At 38.6% G+C, this 19,812-nt stretch overlaps 1 protein-coding gene across 1 annotated transcript in view; it reads right to left on the bottom strand.

Annotated features, from left to right (window-relative positions):
- Positions 1 to 674, bottom strand: part of LOC104787082 (axial regulator YABBY 5) — a 3,852-nt gene extending 3,178 nt beyond the window's left edge. The window contains exon 1 of the mRNA XM_010512586.2: positions 323 to 674. Coding sequence (XP_010510888.1) covers positions 323 to 394 — 72 coding nt within the window. The 5' untranslated portion in view covers positions 395 to 674. The remainder of the gene's footprint in view (positions 1 to 322) is intronic.

Genomic DNA, 19,812 nt, shown 5'->3' with positions numbered 1-19,812 from the left:
GGGGGGGGGGGGGGGGGGGAGGTCATGTATAGCAGAAGGATGGTGACTTCTCTCTGGCACCATTAGCTAAAACGAAATATTTGTTACTGAAAAAAATACAAATTACAAACGGATTTCATTGGGAAGAACTTTGAACGTTTGTAAGATAGTGGAACTGATGAAAAGAACTGCACTATTCTTTATCAGAAACCAATAAATAGTACAAAGGAAATAAAGGTAGATCTATATATGCTTAAACTATATATCTTTAAATATATACGATATTTTTGCAGGAGCATAGATCCATTATTGATAAAAGCAAATATAGTTCATATATATATACCGCAAGAACTATGTTGCAAAAGTTGCAAGGGATGTAGCAGAGTTGCTCCGTTGCCATCACAGAGTTAGCCATGATCGATGGGAGATATAGTCCGAACAAGTTGTTTTTGTTGAAGAATAGATAGAAGATGAGAGCAATTTATATAGGTGAAAAAGCTTCTTACTCTCTCTCTAGCCCTCTCTCCGTTCTCTCTTTATCTCTCTACCCGAACAGACACTTGCCTTAAAATCGGGTATTGTACTTCAACAACTATGCCAAGAGATCATAAATTAATTAAATGGAGAAGATAATAAGCCTAAGGAGAGGATGAGAGTTAAAGGGGCAAAATTATTATATGCAATGTCAAGGCTTTCGGAATTTCGATGTAGGGTTGTGTTCTATGTCTTTTAACGAGTAGGGTCCGGTTCACTCATAGGGTTGCGTACCATTAAAAAAAACAAATCTTATCGAAATATTGGGATGGACTTAATCAAATGCTAAGCAAATTAAAATAAAAATGTTGCGGTTTTGTTAGCATTTAGTTAAAGGCATATTTATTTAAAGAAAACGAACAAAACATTGTTATTGGAAATATACAATTGGCCAGGGAAAAAAAAATTGTCAATGATTTTTATTTTTTTCATCTATCATCGTCAAAATTAAATAAAATTAGCATATGCAAGGTGGTGTATGTGGTAAAGAAGAATATTTATTCGCGAGAATATTGTATATGTCGGCCTTCCTTCCAAGAACACTAAATTAAGATACTCTATTATCAATGGTGTAAAGAAAGATTGGTATATGAGAACGTTGATGATGACAACAACAACAACAACAAAAAGAGTATATGAGAATATTTCCTTTTCGACTTTATTCGTGGGATACTTCTTCAATCAAATATAGGGTAGTTTTTTTCATATTGTCGTATTTAGGGTTGATTAGTAGGTTTTGAAGTATAACTATAAATGCAAATAGTTAGTATATAAATATCATTACTTTTTTTTTTTAATTTGGTCAAATAAAAGTCATTACTTATCATTATTATTATGGACAAATTAGAAAAATGGTATATCATACGAAAACAGACAAAAATAAATTAATATTTTCTGTTAAATAATGAAATGAATCACATTAAACTATATATAATTGTGAAGGTGTGACGAGATGGTAAAATCAATACACATTCCAATACACATATTTCATGGAAATGGGGAAAGAGGAAAGAAAAGGAAGAAAGTAGTGTGGCTACGGAAGGGTGCAAAAGCTGGGACTAGCATGAAAGCAAGCGGCCAATATTTTTATTTGCTTTCATTGGAAATTAAACCTTTTACTAGATTTCAGGTTTAGTTAGGGATGAGCCAAATGGTTCTGTCGCCTCTTTTAGTTTGGACAGCTGATTAGACATTAGGGTTTGTTAGAGTTCACCTCTTTTGCTTTGGACAGCTGATTGGATGGACATTAGGGTTTGTTAGAGAGAGTTCTAAAAATCAATATAAGCTTTTAATTTAACCACACACGTACTCTGTTTTTTTTTTCAATATCTATTTAAATTAAAAAGATTTGGTTATCCAAACTGGAAAACATTGTATACATATAAAACAAGATGCGGTAAAATATAGGAAAATACTGTTAAATTATCCACCTTAGAATTGGCATTACAACAAACTAAAGATGATGAAAAAAATGAAAACTTCGTTTTGCTCTTCTCCACTTCATCTAAATAAGTCGCGAAAGCTGGACATTTTACTGGTGTCCACACCATCTTCACCAATTTGGAGTATCCTGTGAGTAAAGTAAACACAGGTGCTAGTTTATAACTGTTTATTATTAATACAACCTTGAGACATCAAGATAGAGTTTACACCAGTTTTTCAAACAATTTTATTTCCTTTTTAACAAACCCATTCTATTTATCGAGGATGGTACGGTGCTTCTTCTATTACGAAGGAAAGAATCAAATCTTTTACACATACAGAAAAAAAAAATCAAATATTTTTAACATTTATCGTTATGAAAAATCTGGTCATTGAAGATTGTTTTGGAATCAAGCGGAGTTGAATATCATGTGATGTGTTACAAGGAGTTATCATGAAATCGATGTGTCATCACATTTATGGCTTCTCTCAACCCCACATTCTCTCCAATTTCACCACCGCACTTAATTTTAGGGCGATTTCTTCTTTTAATTTTTGTTTTCTTTCATTTCTTTCTTTTATATTTTATTTATTGAAAAATTTCGCTCAAAATTGTTTGAGGAAACATAGAAACTGACTTGAACCTGTGTGATATCTTAAACAAGATCGGAAGTTTCTCTATAAGTTTTCTAAATCCATCTTTAATCGTTACCTCTCATTCTTCGACCCTTTTTCGTTTTTTCCTATCCAAAGATGGTAAATAGGAAAATAATTAGACTAATAACAAGCATCGCAACAAGTTTACTAAACGGAAGACATTCTCCTAGCTATTTGTATTTAATACTGGCAATGAAATAATCCTACTATATTAATTGAGAAGTACAAATATGAAACTAACCTTAAAATGTGTAAAAAATTACATTCAATTGCCATTAGAAAAAATTAATTAAGCTTAATTAACTAATTAAAATAAATATAATTAATTAAAAATAAAAAACACTTACAGATCAAATATTAAAAAATCTAAAAAAATATTTTCTCTCTCTAATAAATTATGGACGAAATTACTAATTATTTTTTTAAAAATATATATAAACCAATCAGAATTTTAAAAACTAAGATTTTATATCCAAGTATACAATACAATTATTTTTAATAACTAAATTATAATTCTCCTATCATCTTTATTTTATTTTATTTACAAATTTTGTGGAATTTTCATATAATACTTATAATTAATAAAATGCATTTTTTTTCTGCATATGTTGTGATTTGAATTTTTAAAAACGAAAATATATTACTCAATGTATGAAAATGTGTGTTTTAATTTCCACATCGGCGGGTTGGTAAAACTAAATTTATATAAATGATAATTTAATATTTTTTATTTGCTCACAATTATAATATTAAAATTACTATTTTATATTTCATAAAATAATGATGCAAATACAACAAATAAACAATATAAAAATGTAATAATACATCAAAAATAAAATACTATAATATTCTAAAATAATAAGTATTCAAATAGACTAATAGATTTACATAACAATTCAAAATAAATATTATCTCAAACAAAATATATATTTTTAAAAATAAAACAATAATTTTTATTATTATATTATAAATTTTTTAAAAATGTTGATCCGTGCTTTAAGCACGGGATATATCCTAGTTAGTATTTATGAATTGACAAACCTCTATTTAAAGTCCCAATGAATGATAGTGTAATTTAATTGTTTTGGACGGATGGTCTTATTTATTTATGTAAATCACTAGGTTTTCACCCATAGTACACCGCGACACTAAATTATAAATTAATATATTTAAATAATAATTTTTAATTATTTAGCTTTTAAATTTTCAATTAATTAACTTTTATCTAATTAATTTATAATTTTGTTTAGAATATTTTTTCTTCTTCTTACGTTTTATACAGTTTATAACCTAATTACATTAATTATAAATTTGTTATAAGATAGAATATAAATTTTTAAAACACTTTGTTTTGTTTTATAATAATTAAACAGAAGTATATGCATATATGGTATGTTAGTGTATATTTTTATGTGTATACAATTTTTTTTTTGGAATATTAAAAATGTGTTGTAGTATGTGTAATATTTTGTAGTTCATATACTAAATAATTTATAAGTTATTTTTTCAAACTATGCCTACAAATTTATAGTATATGAAATAAACTAATATTTTTAGTGTTGGTTCTATATTCCAAACCCCCATGCCAGGCGGATCACGCAACATGTTCAAAGATTTTTAATCCGCAAAAACTCAATCATACGAAACCCGTGAAAGTAAAATATAGTATATGAGACTAAAAGTCACTTTTTATCAAATCAGTTTTTCAAATTTTTAAAGAACAATACCTCTTCACTCACTTTCTTATAAAATAAAGAAATAAAATATGTATACATTTACAATTATGTTTGTTACCTTTTAAAATACTTAGTGTCTATAAAAAAAATCGTATATAAGTAGAGTTAATTTGTTTATTAAATTAATTTTTAAATGCCAGTGGTATGCCTGTAAATAAGTGTCAACTTTAGGATTTATTTTATAAATGTCTCCAAAAATTTATATATAGATATCATTCAAAATTTCCGGGATATCGATATATGATAAAAAAAATTATAATTTGTCCGGTTTTATTTATATGATACTTGAGGGAAATATTTTACTTTCAAGTTTTCAATACAAAATTAATTAGTTTTTTATTGGATCTAACAATTCATATTATACATAGTTTTTTTTTCATTGGTTAAATAGTGTTATGTAGATATTATTAAATAATGTTTTAGTTTCAAAATAAACAAATTCTTTTTTTTTTTAATTTGTGTGCACAACCTACAAAAACCATATATAAGAAAACAGAGGGAGTAATTTTTTTTACGCAAACATTTGAATGATCAAATACTTTTTAATATTATATATAACTACTGGGTAAGAACCCATGCCATGCACCAACAGATGTTACACTATTTAGATTTATGAATTTCATGCTATTTAATTATTTTGAATAGTCTTTTTAATTTCTATATATATTTTTTCTGCCCAACGCCTAAATTTACTAACTTTTTAAAATTTCACTATGTTGAAAAAACACATAATGATTGTGTTTAGTTTTGTAATATGTTTTAAAAACAACTTGTAAAAACAAATATCCAAATTGAATTGGTCAGAATGTGTGATTATGATTGACCTTTTTATAATAGATTTACATATATATATATATATATATATATATATATATATAGTTTGTAATGGAAGATATAAAAATATAATTAATAAACTAACAGAGAAATAATGATTATATAAAATGGATGCACACGATAGATGATATTTACAGGAAAATGGTTGTATAAATGTTTATGTCATATATTTTGTTTTAATTATCTTTTCAGTAACTAAAAAAAGAATAAATTTTGAATAAATAATTATAATGTATTTAATACATAAGCATAATTATACATAACTACTTAAGTGTCTAATACTGTTTATGATTTTATATTTAACTACATAGTTAAGTTTCTCTTTGGTTTTGTTTTCTATTAGACTTTGTTATGATTTTCGTCATGCATAGCTAGGTAGGAAGCTGCTCTTTTGTCATTTTTGATGCGGATTAGCAGCCTTGGCAATACTAGCTTAAGGTATTCTTTTGATTACTTTTGGATGCGGATTAGCATGCTTTTGTGTAACTAAGAGCATCTCCAATGGTTCTCTATATTTGCATGTAAACTCTATAATATAGTAATATTTGCTTTAATCCATCTTTATTTTCACCTCTATAATAGAGATTACTATTTTTCTCTATATATAGAGAAATTCTATTTTTTCCTCTATAAATAGAGTTGAACTGTTTTATTTGTAAAGTAGTCCTCTTAATATTTTAAGTCTTTTATTTATGACCAAAATAAATAAAATAAGTATTTTTAAGAACTAATAATATAAATGTAAGTATAAATATTTATTCTGAAATGTTGAGACTACCATTTGCAAAAGATAATTTTATGAAAGTGTTACAAAATTTAAAGTAAAATGGGTCAGTTTGCAATTTTTGTAAATAAAAGGTGTTAACTGTAAAATAAAAATAGTATCTATTTTGAATATTCTTTTATAAAGGAATAAATAGGGAAAACCATCAGTGTAAAACTCATCTCTATTATAGAGATCCTCTATTATAGAGGAAAATATAGGAAAAATCAATTGAAATGGTCTAAGAGAATCTCCAATTCATCTCTATTTTTTTCCTCTATAAATAGAGAAAAATATAGCAACCTATTTTAGAGGCAAATTTGCTCCAACACACCTCTATTCCCACCTCTAAAATAGAGATTTCTATATTTTTCTCTATTTATAGAGGGAAAAAATAGAGTTCTCTATATATAGAGGAAAAAATAGCAATCTCTATTTTAGAGATGAGAATATAGATGTGTTGAAGTAAAACTCACTTCTATTAGACCATTTCCAATGATTTTTCCTATCTTTTCCTCTATAATAGAGAAACTCTATAATAGAGGTGAGTTTTACTCCAACCCACATCTATTCTCACCTCTAAAATATAGATTGCTATTTTTTCTTCTATATATAAAGGAACCCTTTGTAGAGAAAAATAGAGTTCCTCTATATATAGAGGAAAAAATAGCAATCTCTGTTTTAGAGGTAAGAATAGAGATGAGTTGGAGTAAAATCCACCTCTATTATAGAGTTTCTCTATTAGAGATATTTGGTGTGCTGATTGCAGCTTATCTCTCTTGTTACTTGGTCGCTTAAGGGTGGTTGGTTGTGCGACTAAGTATCAAGATGAGGTGGTGTTTGGAATAGTGATTAAGTGAAGTTTGCTCCGGGAAGTGGAGACAAGTGGCTTGTGCAGTCGGATGTCAAAGGAGTTTGATGCGGAGTAATCAGAGTCTACAAATGTAATGTGCTTGTGGAGCCCAACTTCAGGGCACATATCATTAGCAGTACATGGGGTCAAAGAGCTCAGGGCCAAGATTCCCCGGTTGGTAACTCTCCGGCTCACGGAAGTCAAGGAGAGCTTGAGTGCCGAGGTGCTTGAAGTGAAGAGTCTGGCGATGGGCGACGGAACTGTCGACTTGAAAGAAGATTTGGTCAACTTAAAGATTCTAGGTTTGTAGAGTAAATACGAGGATCGAAACAGACACATTTGAGATTAAAGATAGGATTTTTGTAGTCCCAAGGGAGACATGATTTCAATGCAAGAAGAAGATAAATAATATACACTTTCTACCTCCAGTTGAAGTTTTTTTTTCCAGAGTTTGTTTGCTTCTTTTTGCATCTAGAATTGTGTCAGCTCTACGTTTTCACACATCTTCCCTAGTAAAATTTTTCGATCCCTAAGGAGCTCCTCCACATTCGCATTTGGTGTTGGTGTATCACCATAGAGAATCAGTCTTCATGGCACCTTTTGATATACTATGAAGAATGGAGTATTATGGTTTGCTGAGTAAAAAGAGATGTTATACTAATATTTGGCCCAAGGTAACCAATGTTCCCAACTAGCAGGTTGTCAATTAGTGAAACAACGTAGATACATTTCTAGGTACCTGCTAACCAACTTTTTTTGGTCGTTTGATTGCGGATGGTAAGTTAAGCTACAGTTGAGAGAAACTCCATGCAGCTCTTTGTTGGATACCATGCTTTCTGGAAATCCATGAAACTTGACCACCTCTCAAACAAAAGCTTATGTCACTGATTTGTTGTGAAGAGACGCTTCAGGACTATGAAAAGTTCATATTTGCTTAATTTGTTTCCTACTATCAAAACTGAGTTTAATCCTCTAGATGATGGAAGCCCTTCTACAAAGTCTAAACTTATTGTTGACCATACCAGTTTAGACCACATTGTAACGTCTCTACAAAGCCTAAACCACATTGTAACGCCTGTAAACCAAATTTCAGTTTTGGAGATTAGTGTCAATCGACACCAAGATGGTGTCACTCGACACCATAATCATCAAAGATTGTGGTTTTGTTTCATTTTCCGGTTTGATGTGGTTTATAGGTTTCAAAGAAACCCTAAACTTTCCTTATAAAAGGAGAACACCCTCTTTGTTTTAGGGTTCTCTCCCTAGTTGTTCCAGCCCTAAACAAAAGAGACAAGAGGCATGGTTAGTCTCTTGGGGAAAAGGGTAAAAGGAGATGGTCGGAGTGGGGATGGGACATTAAAGGAGATGGAAAGAGAGTTGTAACATATGCGTTCAGGATAGATGGAGAAGAGGGTTGGCGCTCTTGGTGGAAGATGAGGGAGAAAGAAGCTCACAGGGAGAGAGATACAAGAAGGATGATGTTACTATTGTGTCTCATTGTCTTGATATGTGGGTGTGAGAGTGTGGAGACTCTTTGTAGCTTCTTACCTTGGTAAGTGTGTTAGTTTGGTGTATAATTGGTTAGGTAATCGACAATTATAGATGATTAGGGTTTTGTGGCTAAGAGGGGCTTGAGGAGACACCTAGATCGTGGTTGCAGTCTTCGCGTTGTTCAACACCATAGTGGTGTCAGTCTACACCAACACTTGCAATGGAACAATGCGGACTAGTCTAGAATGGCTTCTATGGGACAACATTTGGAAGGATGAAACAGTGTCTGATTTAGCTAAAAATTTTTGGGGAGCTTCCTGGTGCTACATGCTCCATATGTAATGGTGGGATTGTGTATAAACAGTTACTTTTGAAATTTTTTGAGTATTAATATGGAGGTTTTCCATGGGCTGATTTGCGGCAAATTAGATTGATTGTTGGGCCACCGAGCTCGATTTGACCTGGAACCTTACATGAGCTTCCATGGACTATGAAATTAGGTCTTGGCAGGAGGATTACTAAGTGAAAGCTCAATGGTGTGGGGTTTAAGCTAAGTGGATCAATCAAATGGTTAATAAGAGAAGTTTAGTTGCACGGTTTAGGTGTCAGTCGACACTAACTTCTTGTTGTCTGTTGATCGTGGATGATGGAAGTTAGTGCTCATTGAGGAAAGATCAACAGGATCGTGCCGAAGAGAGTTGGTGATGCGACCTGGCCAACTGGACCGGACGCTTAAACGGACACGGACACAGACACGGACAAGTTTGAGGCCAGTTTGGGACAAGGAACCAGGAAAGCGGCCCAAGTACTACGGATCGTTTCAGGAGCCACTACAAGAAGCAAGAGTGCTAAGAGGAACCTCCTGATCAAGTGCAACCTGTTCGCCGAATGGTTCCTCTACGATCATATTCTAGCCGGTCAAGGAACACGACCGAACAACTCGTCTCAACACTCCGAGGTTGTTCGGACGGTCTTCACCATTACTCAAGGGTGAAGACATTAAGACGTTACGAGGCATGGTACTCTTTTTCCTTACTCGGGTTTGTCCCACAGGGTTTACCGAGAAGGTTTTAATGAGGCCGTGAACTCTAATGCATTGCCCGTCCAAGTGACTTGGCAATCCTATCTTTCTTTACTTTGTTTAAATATCTTTCGGACCGTTGAACTTTCTTTATCTTTGTCTTTTCCTTGTGGCCATGTGTAAGGCTGGCGTTTGGCCATATTTGTTTTAGGGTTAAGAGTTCCCTTGCTTAGCTTGCCTATTTAAGGGTTGTGAACCTCTTTTGTAAAAAGCAACCTACCTTGAATAAAAATATAAAAGTTATTCTTTCTCTCTTCGTTCTCTCATGGAAACGAAAACCCTTAACACGCTTTGAACTGGGTTCAAATCGTTTAAGTCTAGCCGTATCACGAGTCCTTACATAGCTCGTGTGTCGCTACAACAATCCACCCTCCATCCTTTGAGATCTGCTCGGGTCGAGTTATTTACCGAGTCGATCTCCCGCTCCATGGCTACCGGAACCTGCCGAGTCGAGTTACTTATCGGCCAGATTCCTCCGTTCCACCATTCCTCGCTAGACCACCGTTCGTTCGACGTCCGTTCACCGTTCCGCGTCCATAACCTCGCGTTCGACCATTTGATCGTCTCTCTAGGTCGCCGTTCGTCTGTTTTTTTCAATCCGTCCATCCGTTCATTGGCCGAGCCGTCTGTCTGTCCGCAGAAATATCCGTCCGTCCGTACGAACGCCACCCAGGGTCACATCATTTTGGTATCAGAGCTAAAGAATCCCTACAAGGTTGTATCTTTCCTTTACCTCTATTTTCGTGCATCCTTTGTCATCTTTCGTTTCCCTTGTGCTCTAGGTTGTTAGTTTATTTCCATTCTAGCTTGTTCTTGCTCGTCTCGTTGTTCTTTTTGTTCTTCGTTTACTTAGCTAGATCTTTTGGGTTGTTTTGCTTTTATTTTTGGTTGTTTTAGGGTGTAGATCGTTAAAGTTCTTTGCTTTACCTTGTTTTCTTTGTTTGTAGTGGTCCATAGACGCGTGTCAGTCCTAGGTTAGCCGTTTTGCGTCAAATTTCTTTCCTTTTGTCGTTTTGTAGGTTGCTTTTACTTTTTGTTCAATCATCTTTCAATCATTGAATATCCATTTAGCTTTTGGAATATTCGCTACACTAAAGCAAAACGCGTGATCTTGTGGACAGGTGTGCACGAGTGGTCTGACTGACGTAGCACACGTGCCAAAGTCAAGAAGCAACCGTGGACCGAGAGCCAAACGCACCGCAGTCATCGACCTCTGTATCCGACCGATCGCCTTCGCCGTCCGTACACCGACCACCGGCCGTACGACCACCTTTTCCGGCGACTGACTATTGTTGGTACCACTTTCCGGATTTTCCAACCAGAGGCCACTGTACGTACCACCGGCCGCCGCCGTCCGTACAACCGCCGACCGTACAGACACTGACCGAGCAATGGCGGAACATCCGCCGCCTGAAGAGCCGCAACAACCACCGGAGATCGGAGCTGTCCTGACTGATATCCGAGCCCAGATCGCCCAGCTAGGTGAACGCCTACAGCGAATGGAGCTTGGTAGGCCACCACCCGCCGCTCCCGTACGCCCCGTCCGTAACCGACCGATGAACCGCAGACACGATATGGGAGATATGATCAAGGAAGAACATGACTTCCTCGATGCCAGAGGCGGCATGAACCGGAACCAAGACCGGCGAGCCAGACCTGACAACAATCAGCTTGAGCCAGCGTATAAGCTCACGGTTCCGACCTTTGCTGGCAAAGTTGATCCCAAAGCTTATTTCGACTGGGAAGGACACATAGACCATGCTTTCTCTTGTTACCAGTACACGGACCAGAGGCAATTCACCTATGCCGCAGCCCAACTTACGGACCATGCCTTAACCTGGTGGGAAAGAGGCGTGGCCGATCGAAGGAGAAACCATGAAAGTCCCATTCCTACTTGGGATGCCATGAAAGCCACCATGCGGCGCCGATACGTTCCTCCGCACTACAGCCGGGAGTTGCAATGCCGGTTCAGAAGACTTAATCAAAGCAACAAAAGCGTGGAGGAGTACTATGAGGAGTTTGAACATCTACGCAATCGATTCCAAATCGACGAGACCAAGGAAGCTCTTATGGCTCAATTCTTCGATGGTTTGCAAGACCGAATCGTGCGAAAGGTCGAGAGACTTTCTTACGATGGGTTCGACGAGTTGTTGCACTTGGCCATTCAAGTCGAACAACAAATCAAGAGGTAGGCCGTGAGCCTTAGTCGCACACGCAACCAAGGACTCCTAAGCTGGTAAAGACAAGTCCAAGTCAGGCCGGATCGACACTCGTTTCAAATCAAAGGAACCGGCCAAGGAAGTGCGTACTGATCCGCGACTAGTTCCTAACAAAGCAAGGAGCCAGGGCATTGTTTGTTTCAAGTGTCAAGGAAGAGGACACTATGCGCGAGACTGCCCAAACCCGAGAGCCATGATCGTTACACCAGCCGGTGACATCGAGTCTCAAGACAAAGAAGAAGGAGAACCGGACGATCACGCGGAACCGGTCAAGTTAGAGGAAGCCATTGCCAAACCCGACGTCGGAGAGATGCTAATGATCAGGAGAATGCTCAAGGGTGAAGACATTAAGACGTTACGAGGCATGGTACTCTTTTTCCTTACTCGGGTTTGTCCCATAGGGTTTACCGAGAAGGTTTTAATGAGGCCATGAACTCTTAACGCATTTCCCGTCCAAGTGACGTGGCAATCCTATCTTTTTTTACTTTGTTTAAATATCTTTCGGACCGTTGAATTTTCTTTATCTTTGTCTTTTCCTTGTGACCATGTTTAAGGCTGGCGTTTGGCCACGTTTATTTTAGGGTTAAGAGTTCCTTTGCTTAGCTTGCCTATTTAAGGGTTGTGAACCTCTTTGTAAAAAGCAACCTACCTTGAATAAACATATAAAAGTTGTTCTTTCTCTCTTTATTCTCTCATGGAAACGAAAACCCTTAACACGCTTTGAACCGGGTTCAAATCGTTTAAGTCTAGCCGTATCACGAGTCCTTACATAGCTCGTGTGTTGCTACAACAATCCACCCTCCATCCCTTGAGATCTGCTCCGGTCGAGTTACTTACCGAGTCGATCTCCAGCTCCATCGCTACCAGAACCTGCCGAGTTGAGTTACTTATCGGCCAGATTCCTCCGTTCCACCATTCCTTGCTAGACCACTGTTCGTTCGACGTCTGTTCACCGTTCCGCGTCCATAACCTCGCGTTCGACCGTTTGTTCGTCTCGCTAGGTCGTCGTCCGTCCGTTTGTTCAATTTGTCCATACGTTCGTTGGCCAAGCCGTCCGTCCGTCCACGAAAATATCCGTCCGTCCGTATGAACGCTACCCAGGGTCGCATCAGTTGGTGTCTAATGACACCAAAAGGGTGTCGGTAGACACTAGCTATGCTTTTCGTGTGTGGTTTCCAATTGGTGCTGATCGACACTAAAAGGATGTATTGATCAACACTAGGTGTGTTGTTCGCGAGTGGTTCTTGATTGGTGACGACCGATACCAGGTGGAGGTGTCGATCAGCACCAGGTCAGTGGTTTGTGTTGCCTAGTGAGGGTGTCGATATGAACCAGGTGGAGGTGTCGATCAATACCAGTAGCTAATGCTTGTGGAATGGTTGTTGTCAGAATTGCTTGAGTTGTTGTTGAAAGATGAAGGATGGTCCATGTTTTGGATTGTTGAACTTCGAAGTGGCTAGTGTGGGTCTAAGGCGGATCTTTGGTGAGACGAAGTCCGTGGCTGGAGTGGAATGGAGTATTCCAGTCCATCTCTTTTGTTACTTGGTCGCATATGAGTGGTTGGTTGTGTGACTAAGTACCAAGATGAGGTGATGTTTCGGATACGTTGGTAAGCAGAGGCTGTTGTGAAAGGAGAGTTGTTTGGATTGAGCAGACGACTCCTGAGGTGGTTCGGGGGAGGAGGAATCAAGTATCTGAATGGTTAATGAGCTTGTTAAGTAAAGTATGTTCGTATGGTCACTACAGATTATGGGTTAGTTAGATATAACCTGTATGTGGGAGCTTTTGTAAGAAGTTGTTTGACATCAAAGAGATTGTTTCCCTCTAAGAGAGGTGGACCCATAGGCCGAAAGTGGACATGGGGCCATTTAAAAGAAGTGACGGTCGGGACATTACAAATCATAGCAGAGGCTACCCCAGACTAGTGTGGAGTTAAGAGGGTTCACACCGTTAGGGGTGACTGTAACGCCCCCGAACCATTCTATGACCACGAAGGCCATCGGACAGCCACATGACGCCACTTGCGGAATTGCACCGAGGTGATCCGGTCGAGGGACGGAAGCTGCAGACTTCCCGACCGGTCCTCCCTAGCATAACTCCACCCGCAACCCTTGTGGCCTGGTGCGTTGTGTTAGCCCGGACAAGGCCGAGTATCATTTGCAACTTGCCATGTTTTCCTGAAAATCATATATATTACTTTAATAAAATAATTCATCGAAAATAAATCATTAAAGCAATATATAAAGATAGTCGGAAAAGTTATACATAACCGTTCATAAAAATATAGGGTTTTACAAAGAACACAAGACAACCCTATCCGGTACCCTAAAGTTTGCTCCAGCCCTATACTCACTTAGGCTTCCCTGCAAGACCAAAATAATATCATGAGTAATCTAAGATTACTCAGTGAGCTTGGGTATCCCTTTATCCTAAACATGATTCTACTTCTCCAACCCGACTACCCCAGCAAACAAAGAAAACAAGCAAGTAAACAAACTAGCAAGTTATCAAAGCAACGCAACCGAAGCTATAGCGGAAGCAATCAAACAACCAACACGCAATAGAGGTTAGATCACTACGACTTAATTCGAACGATCTAAACTTACTACTCTATAAGAAAGACGACCTAAGGGAACAAGGAACTACTTGGACAACCTTAGACTCTTACCTCCTACACAACTTGCTAAGACGTCTAGAATAAGACAAGGATACTTGAAATACCCCAGACTCTTAGACAACACACAACATGCAAAGACGACTAAACGTAAACAAGGGACGCTTGAATACTCTAGACTCTTTAAACCTAGGGCCCTTCGATAATCTGTTCCGTTCCAACACTTCCCATGCTGAGACAACAAAGGTCACCAACATGCACCCACAAATAAGCTACATCATCATGTAGCGGTCACGCTAGTAGCTAGCTAGCCGTGACAGTGTCCCGCGCGAGTGGTTGTCGGGAACTCACGCGTGACACCCGCAATTGGAACAGAAGATCTACACTACACTAGCCAAGACTCGAGAAACATATTCAAGAGACTTTGCTACACACTTACCACCACTCAACCAAGAAAATCGAGCAACACAAGCAAGAAACTTCAAGCAAGAGTACATGCAATAAATCAACAAGTAACGAGAATGATAATTCAAGTAACTTATGATTAATCTACATGCATGCAACCAAATTATGCAACTTAAGCAAGTTAATGCCACAAGTTCTAATATGCATGCAACCGTTTATGATTTAACCATTTAAATCACTAAGTCCAACTTTTACATGCGACCAATTCGATTTAATCATCTAAATCCCCAAGGTTCGTTTACGCATGTTCTAACCTCGATTAAAATTATGCAATATATTGCAAAATATTTAATCATTTAATCGTGCATGAAACCGGTTTTTAAACAAGAATAAATTCAAGTAAAAACTAGGTTCGATCATGCATGCAACTACCTCCAAATTTTTAAGCATGTCCAAATTTACTTAAAATGCATCCAAATTCATGCGCATGGTGATTCATGTTAGATGTTCATTTAAACATTTCACTAATATGAATCCTACCATATGACGCATGCAACCAATTTAAACCAAATTTTTCATGCGTCTATCCTACATGCATTACCGCAGAACTCACCTCTTATCACGCGTCGATGTTTACCGGACTTCACCGCACCACTTGATCAGACAGTCTTCGCGTCGACAGCTTCCCGCTTCTTCGACCGCTTCGTTCCACAACCAACTTCGTTTCTCGGCTTTACTTTACCGCAAACCGCGTCTTGCTTCTCTTTTCTTTGTCCGCTAACCGCTTCTATCTCGATAACTTCGATCACGAGTAGCGTCTCCTCTTGATCTCCCTCGATCGCAAGTATTGTCTCGCTCTCGGTCCTCTTCGACACTCTCACCGCTTCTTCGTCGATGGTTTCTCGACAGCGTCTCCTTCTTTTCTCAGTCTCTCTCGACACACTCTTTCGGTCTCTCTCTCTCGATCTTTCTCTCGATCTCTTGGAAAAGAAGAGCTTTTGAGTGACTAAGTCAGATGAGAGAAAATTTGCGGAAATGAGCAAATGAAGAGCATTCCCTCTCTATTTATAGGCTCGAGCTCTCTCTCTCTCTTTTTCTTAGTGCTTCTTGACAAGTGGCTCTCTCCCTCCTTGCATGTGAGGCGTGATCATCACTCCCCAATAGCTGCTCGCCATTAATCCACTAATTCCCCTTGTATTAGTGCATGTAAATCTTTCAATTAGTGCATGGACATGTAATTCCATCTTCTTATTTGTGCATGTCACTTAATTGTGCTTAACATTAGCTCTTGGCCAATAGAATTCCGCCATCTTCATTAATCTCCTTGATTAAGCTAATCCTCCACTATCTCCCTTAATCTCCTTGAATTTTTAATTCCTCCACTAACTTCTGCTTGATTAAATTAATCATCCACTTTCCTTAATTCTTATTGGTCGAAATTTTAAAGAAATAATAATTTTCCCAAAAATATCCGATCCTTCGTCCGGCACGTTCGACGTTCCCTCTGGCAATTCTCGTCTCACTCGGACCACTTTCTCGATCGTTCGGACAATGGCTATCGGTCCTCTCGGCAATGCGCGTCTCGATCGAGCATTTCTCTCGATCAATGGGTCGATCGTTATCGTCCCTCTCGGTAATCCTCGGACAACTTTTCTCGGTCCTTCGGTCAATTTCCTCGGTCATCTCCGGATACTTCGACACATCTCTTGGTCACAAATTCCCGCATACCCTGTCGACTTTCGATAAGTCTTATGGTCTTGGCCGTACACCCGGTCACTCCGTCTGGGTTCGGTCATTTTTCGACTCCCGACTTTTTCCTCGGACTTCCTCTAGTCGTTCTTCTTTGTTTTACATCTTCTTTCTTTTTAAGTCTTTCCCGAGTCATTTCCTTGAATTTTTATTTTGGGATTTTTACCCTTGGTGAGGGTCATTACAGTGACGGTCTTGGTGCGCAACCAATATGTTGCGAACTATTAGTGGGGGTGGATTGAGATATCTTGATTAGCAGAAAGGTTTACAAGATTTAATTTGGTCATTATGTCACCAGAATGCATCTATCATTTCGGTAAAAGATCCTGAGAGAACTCCAAAGTTAAGCGTGCTTATGCTGGAGTAGTTTTAGGATGACTGACTTTCTGGAAAGTGATTTTCGGAACTGTGCGAGTGAGGAAAAAATAAATAGAAAGATCATGTGATGATTTTCAGGGTTAGTAAATCAAGTATTTAAAGCTTCTCAGACGTAACAAATTGGACGTCGAATGGATGGGACTACGGGCCGGGAATGGCCGTGGGACCCACTAAGAAGTGTGCCCATGGGCCGAGAGTGGACATGTAGCCCACTAAGACAGATGATGGTCCGACGTTACACACATCTTTACGCATACGCTTCAAAGTCACTTCATGTACCATCCCTTTATACGTCTTCAAATCACCTTTATGTCTTCCCACATCATTGGTATGCAATTGATCGAGAAGGTTTGGGAATGAAGAGAGATCCATGGGTTCACAAGAAACCCATTTTTGTAAAGCATACTTTGCTAAAGGCTATATATATATATATCTATTAAATGAATGATGCTTCTTTTCCTTCCAATCCTGCTAGAACTGGTCCCGACTCCCCATCAACTCTAATTTGCCTAAGCAACTCTTCCTTATCTAGATTGAGAGGTGTAATCAATGTCAATGAAATAGTTTGTAGAAAACTTGTTTATTTATGTAGATGTAGAATGGTATTTATACAAGTAGAGATGTGTAGAGATAGAGATAGAACTAGAGATAGAGATAGAGCTAAATCCTAATATGATAAGGACTTAGAGAAATATATAGAGTTATCTAAATCTTAGTAGTAGTTATCTTGATACCCTCCCGCAAGCTGGCAGTGTGAGATTCCGAATACCCAGCTTGGAAAGCAAATCATCAAACAGTGGTCCCGGAAGTGGCTTAGTCAGTATGTCAGCAAGTTGAGTCCTAGAAGAGACATGTTCCAAGGCAATAAGCTTGTCTTGAGCAGCATCACGAACCTGATGGCAATCAGACTCGATGTGTTTGGTCCGCTCATGAAATACGGGATTGGTGGCAATGTAAATGGCCGACTTGCTATCGCAAAATAAACGCATTGGACCGGGATAGGAAAAACAGAGTGACTCGGCGAGTTCCTTAAACCATTTGAGCTCACAAAGAGTGTCAGACATAGCGCGATATTCAGCCTCGGCGGACGAACGAGAGACTGTCTTTTGCTTCTTGGTTTTCCAGTGTATCGGATAGTCACCAATAAAGACTATGTACGCACTGAGAGAGCGTCGGGTGAGAGGACAAGCAGAGTAGTCAGAGTCACAAAATGCAGAGATACGAAGGTTTGGACTTGAACTTAGCAAGATGCCCTGACCCGGACAACCTTTGAGGTAGCGAACAACATGAAGAGCAGCCTCCTAATGTTTCTGTAGTGGTTTGTGCATAAAAGAAGCCAACAGCTGAATAATGTAACAGAGTTCAGGTCGAGTGTTTGCAAGGTAAATAAGACGTCCAATGAGACGACGATACCGAGGAACATCCGCGGAAGGACCTTTAGCAACAGCAAGACCATGGTTGAGCTCAACAGGCGTCGGAGCAGGCTTACAGCCAAGAAGACCCGTCTCGGCGATAATATCCAGCGCATACTTACGCTGAGACAGAAAGAAACCAGCCTCACTGCGTGCCACCTCAATACCAAGAAAATATTTGAGGTTGCCGAGATCTTTCATATGAAAACATTTGTGGAGATAGTCTTTGAAGTCCTGAAGAGCCGTAGTATCATTGCACGCAATGAAGAAATCATCGACGTACACCAAGATATGAATGCAAACAGAGCCTCGAACCTTAGAAAACAGAGAGTAATCTGCATACTTCTGAGAGAAACCAAAGTCGCGGAGAGCGTTGGCAAGTTTAGAGAACCAGCAGCGGGGAGCTTGACGGAGACCGTATAGAGATTTCTTGAGACGACACACCTTAGATGGATCAGAACAAGGATAGCCTTGCGGGAGTTTCATATAGACTTCTTCAGTGAGATCGCCATGAAGAAACGCATTGTGGACGTCCATTTGATGGACTTCCCAATTCTTGGCAGCAGCTAAACGAAGGAGAAACCGGACCGTCTTGAGCATGATAACAGGAGCAAATGTTTCTTTGTAGTCGACACCCTCTTGCTGATTGTTGCCAAGGACAACCAAGCGCGCTTTATGACGTTCTAAAGAACCATCAGAACGGTACTTCGTCTTGTATATCCATTTGCTACCAAGAGATTTCTTACCAGGCGGAAGAGTAGTAATGTCCCATGTATTATTCAAGTCGAGAGCGGTGAACTCATTTGACATTGCATCGCACCAAACTTTCAGTTGTGCCGCATCTTTGTAAAACTTCGGCTCATCCGTAAGTAAGACGGCTGCCATAAACAGACGATGCGATGGAGAGAAACGAGAGTCAGTGTGAAAATCAGCAATGGGATAAAGAGTGGTACCTGAGGGCGTTAACGAGAGACCAAGATCAGACGAAGAGAGGAGTGGACCGGGTTTATTATTTAGGCGCACAGAGTGTGTCACATAATCTCTTAACAGAACCGATGGTAGTTTCTGTCGATGACCTTTACCAAGCAATTCAGGGAGACCTGGAGAAGAAGGTGTTGGAGTCCGAGGATCAGCATCGGCAGGAGTGGTAGTGGAGCTAGAAGGTGAAGACGGTGGAGGAGAACTAGGAGTTGGAATATCCGGTGGAGAAGGTAGTGGTGTGGAATCCTGCGAGGAGACCGGAGGAAGAGCCGGCGGAGAGATAAGAGTTGAGGACTGACTTGGAAACAACCAATCATCAACCGTAGGATCACAGGCGTTCATAGGCGGTGTAACGTAGTCAGTGTTGTCAACACCAGGAAAAACATCCTCGGAGAAGATAACGTCGCGACTAGAAAAGAACTCATTGCCTTCAATGTCGTAGAGATGCCAAGCTTTCTTGCCATAGGGATAACCAACAAAGATGCAACGACGGCTCCGGTCCCCGAATTTATCTTTATCACGAGAGCGACGATGAGCAAAACAAAGACAACCGAAGACACGTAGCTGAGTATAGTCTGGTTTAGCATTGAATAGAACTTCATAAGGGGATTTGCCTTGTAGAACTTGAGTTGGAGTGTAGTTGATTAGATGTGCTGTAGTTAGAATACTTTCACCCCAAAAAGTGAGAGGGAGACGAGCTTGAA

The sequence above is a fragment of the Camelina sativa genome, chromosome 5 (assembly GCF_000633955.1).
Source record: "Camelina sativa cultivar DH55 chromosome 5, Cs, whole genome shotgun sequence".
NCBI classification, from domain to species: Eukaryota; Viridiplantae; Streptophyta; class Magnoliopsida; order Brassicales; family Brassicaceae; genus Camelina; species Camelina sativa.
This window is presented reverse-complemented; position numbering and strand designations above follow the sequence as displayed.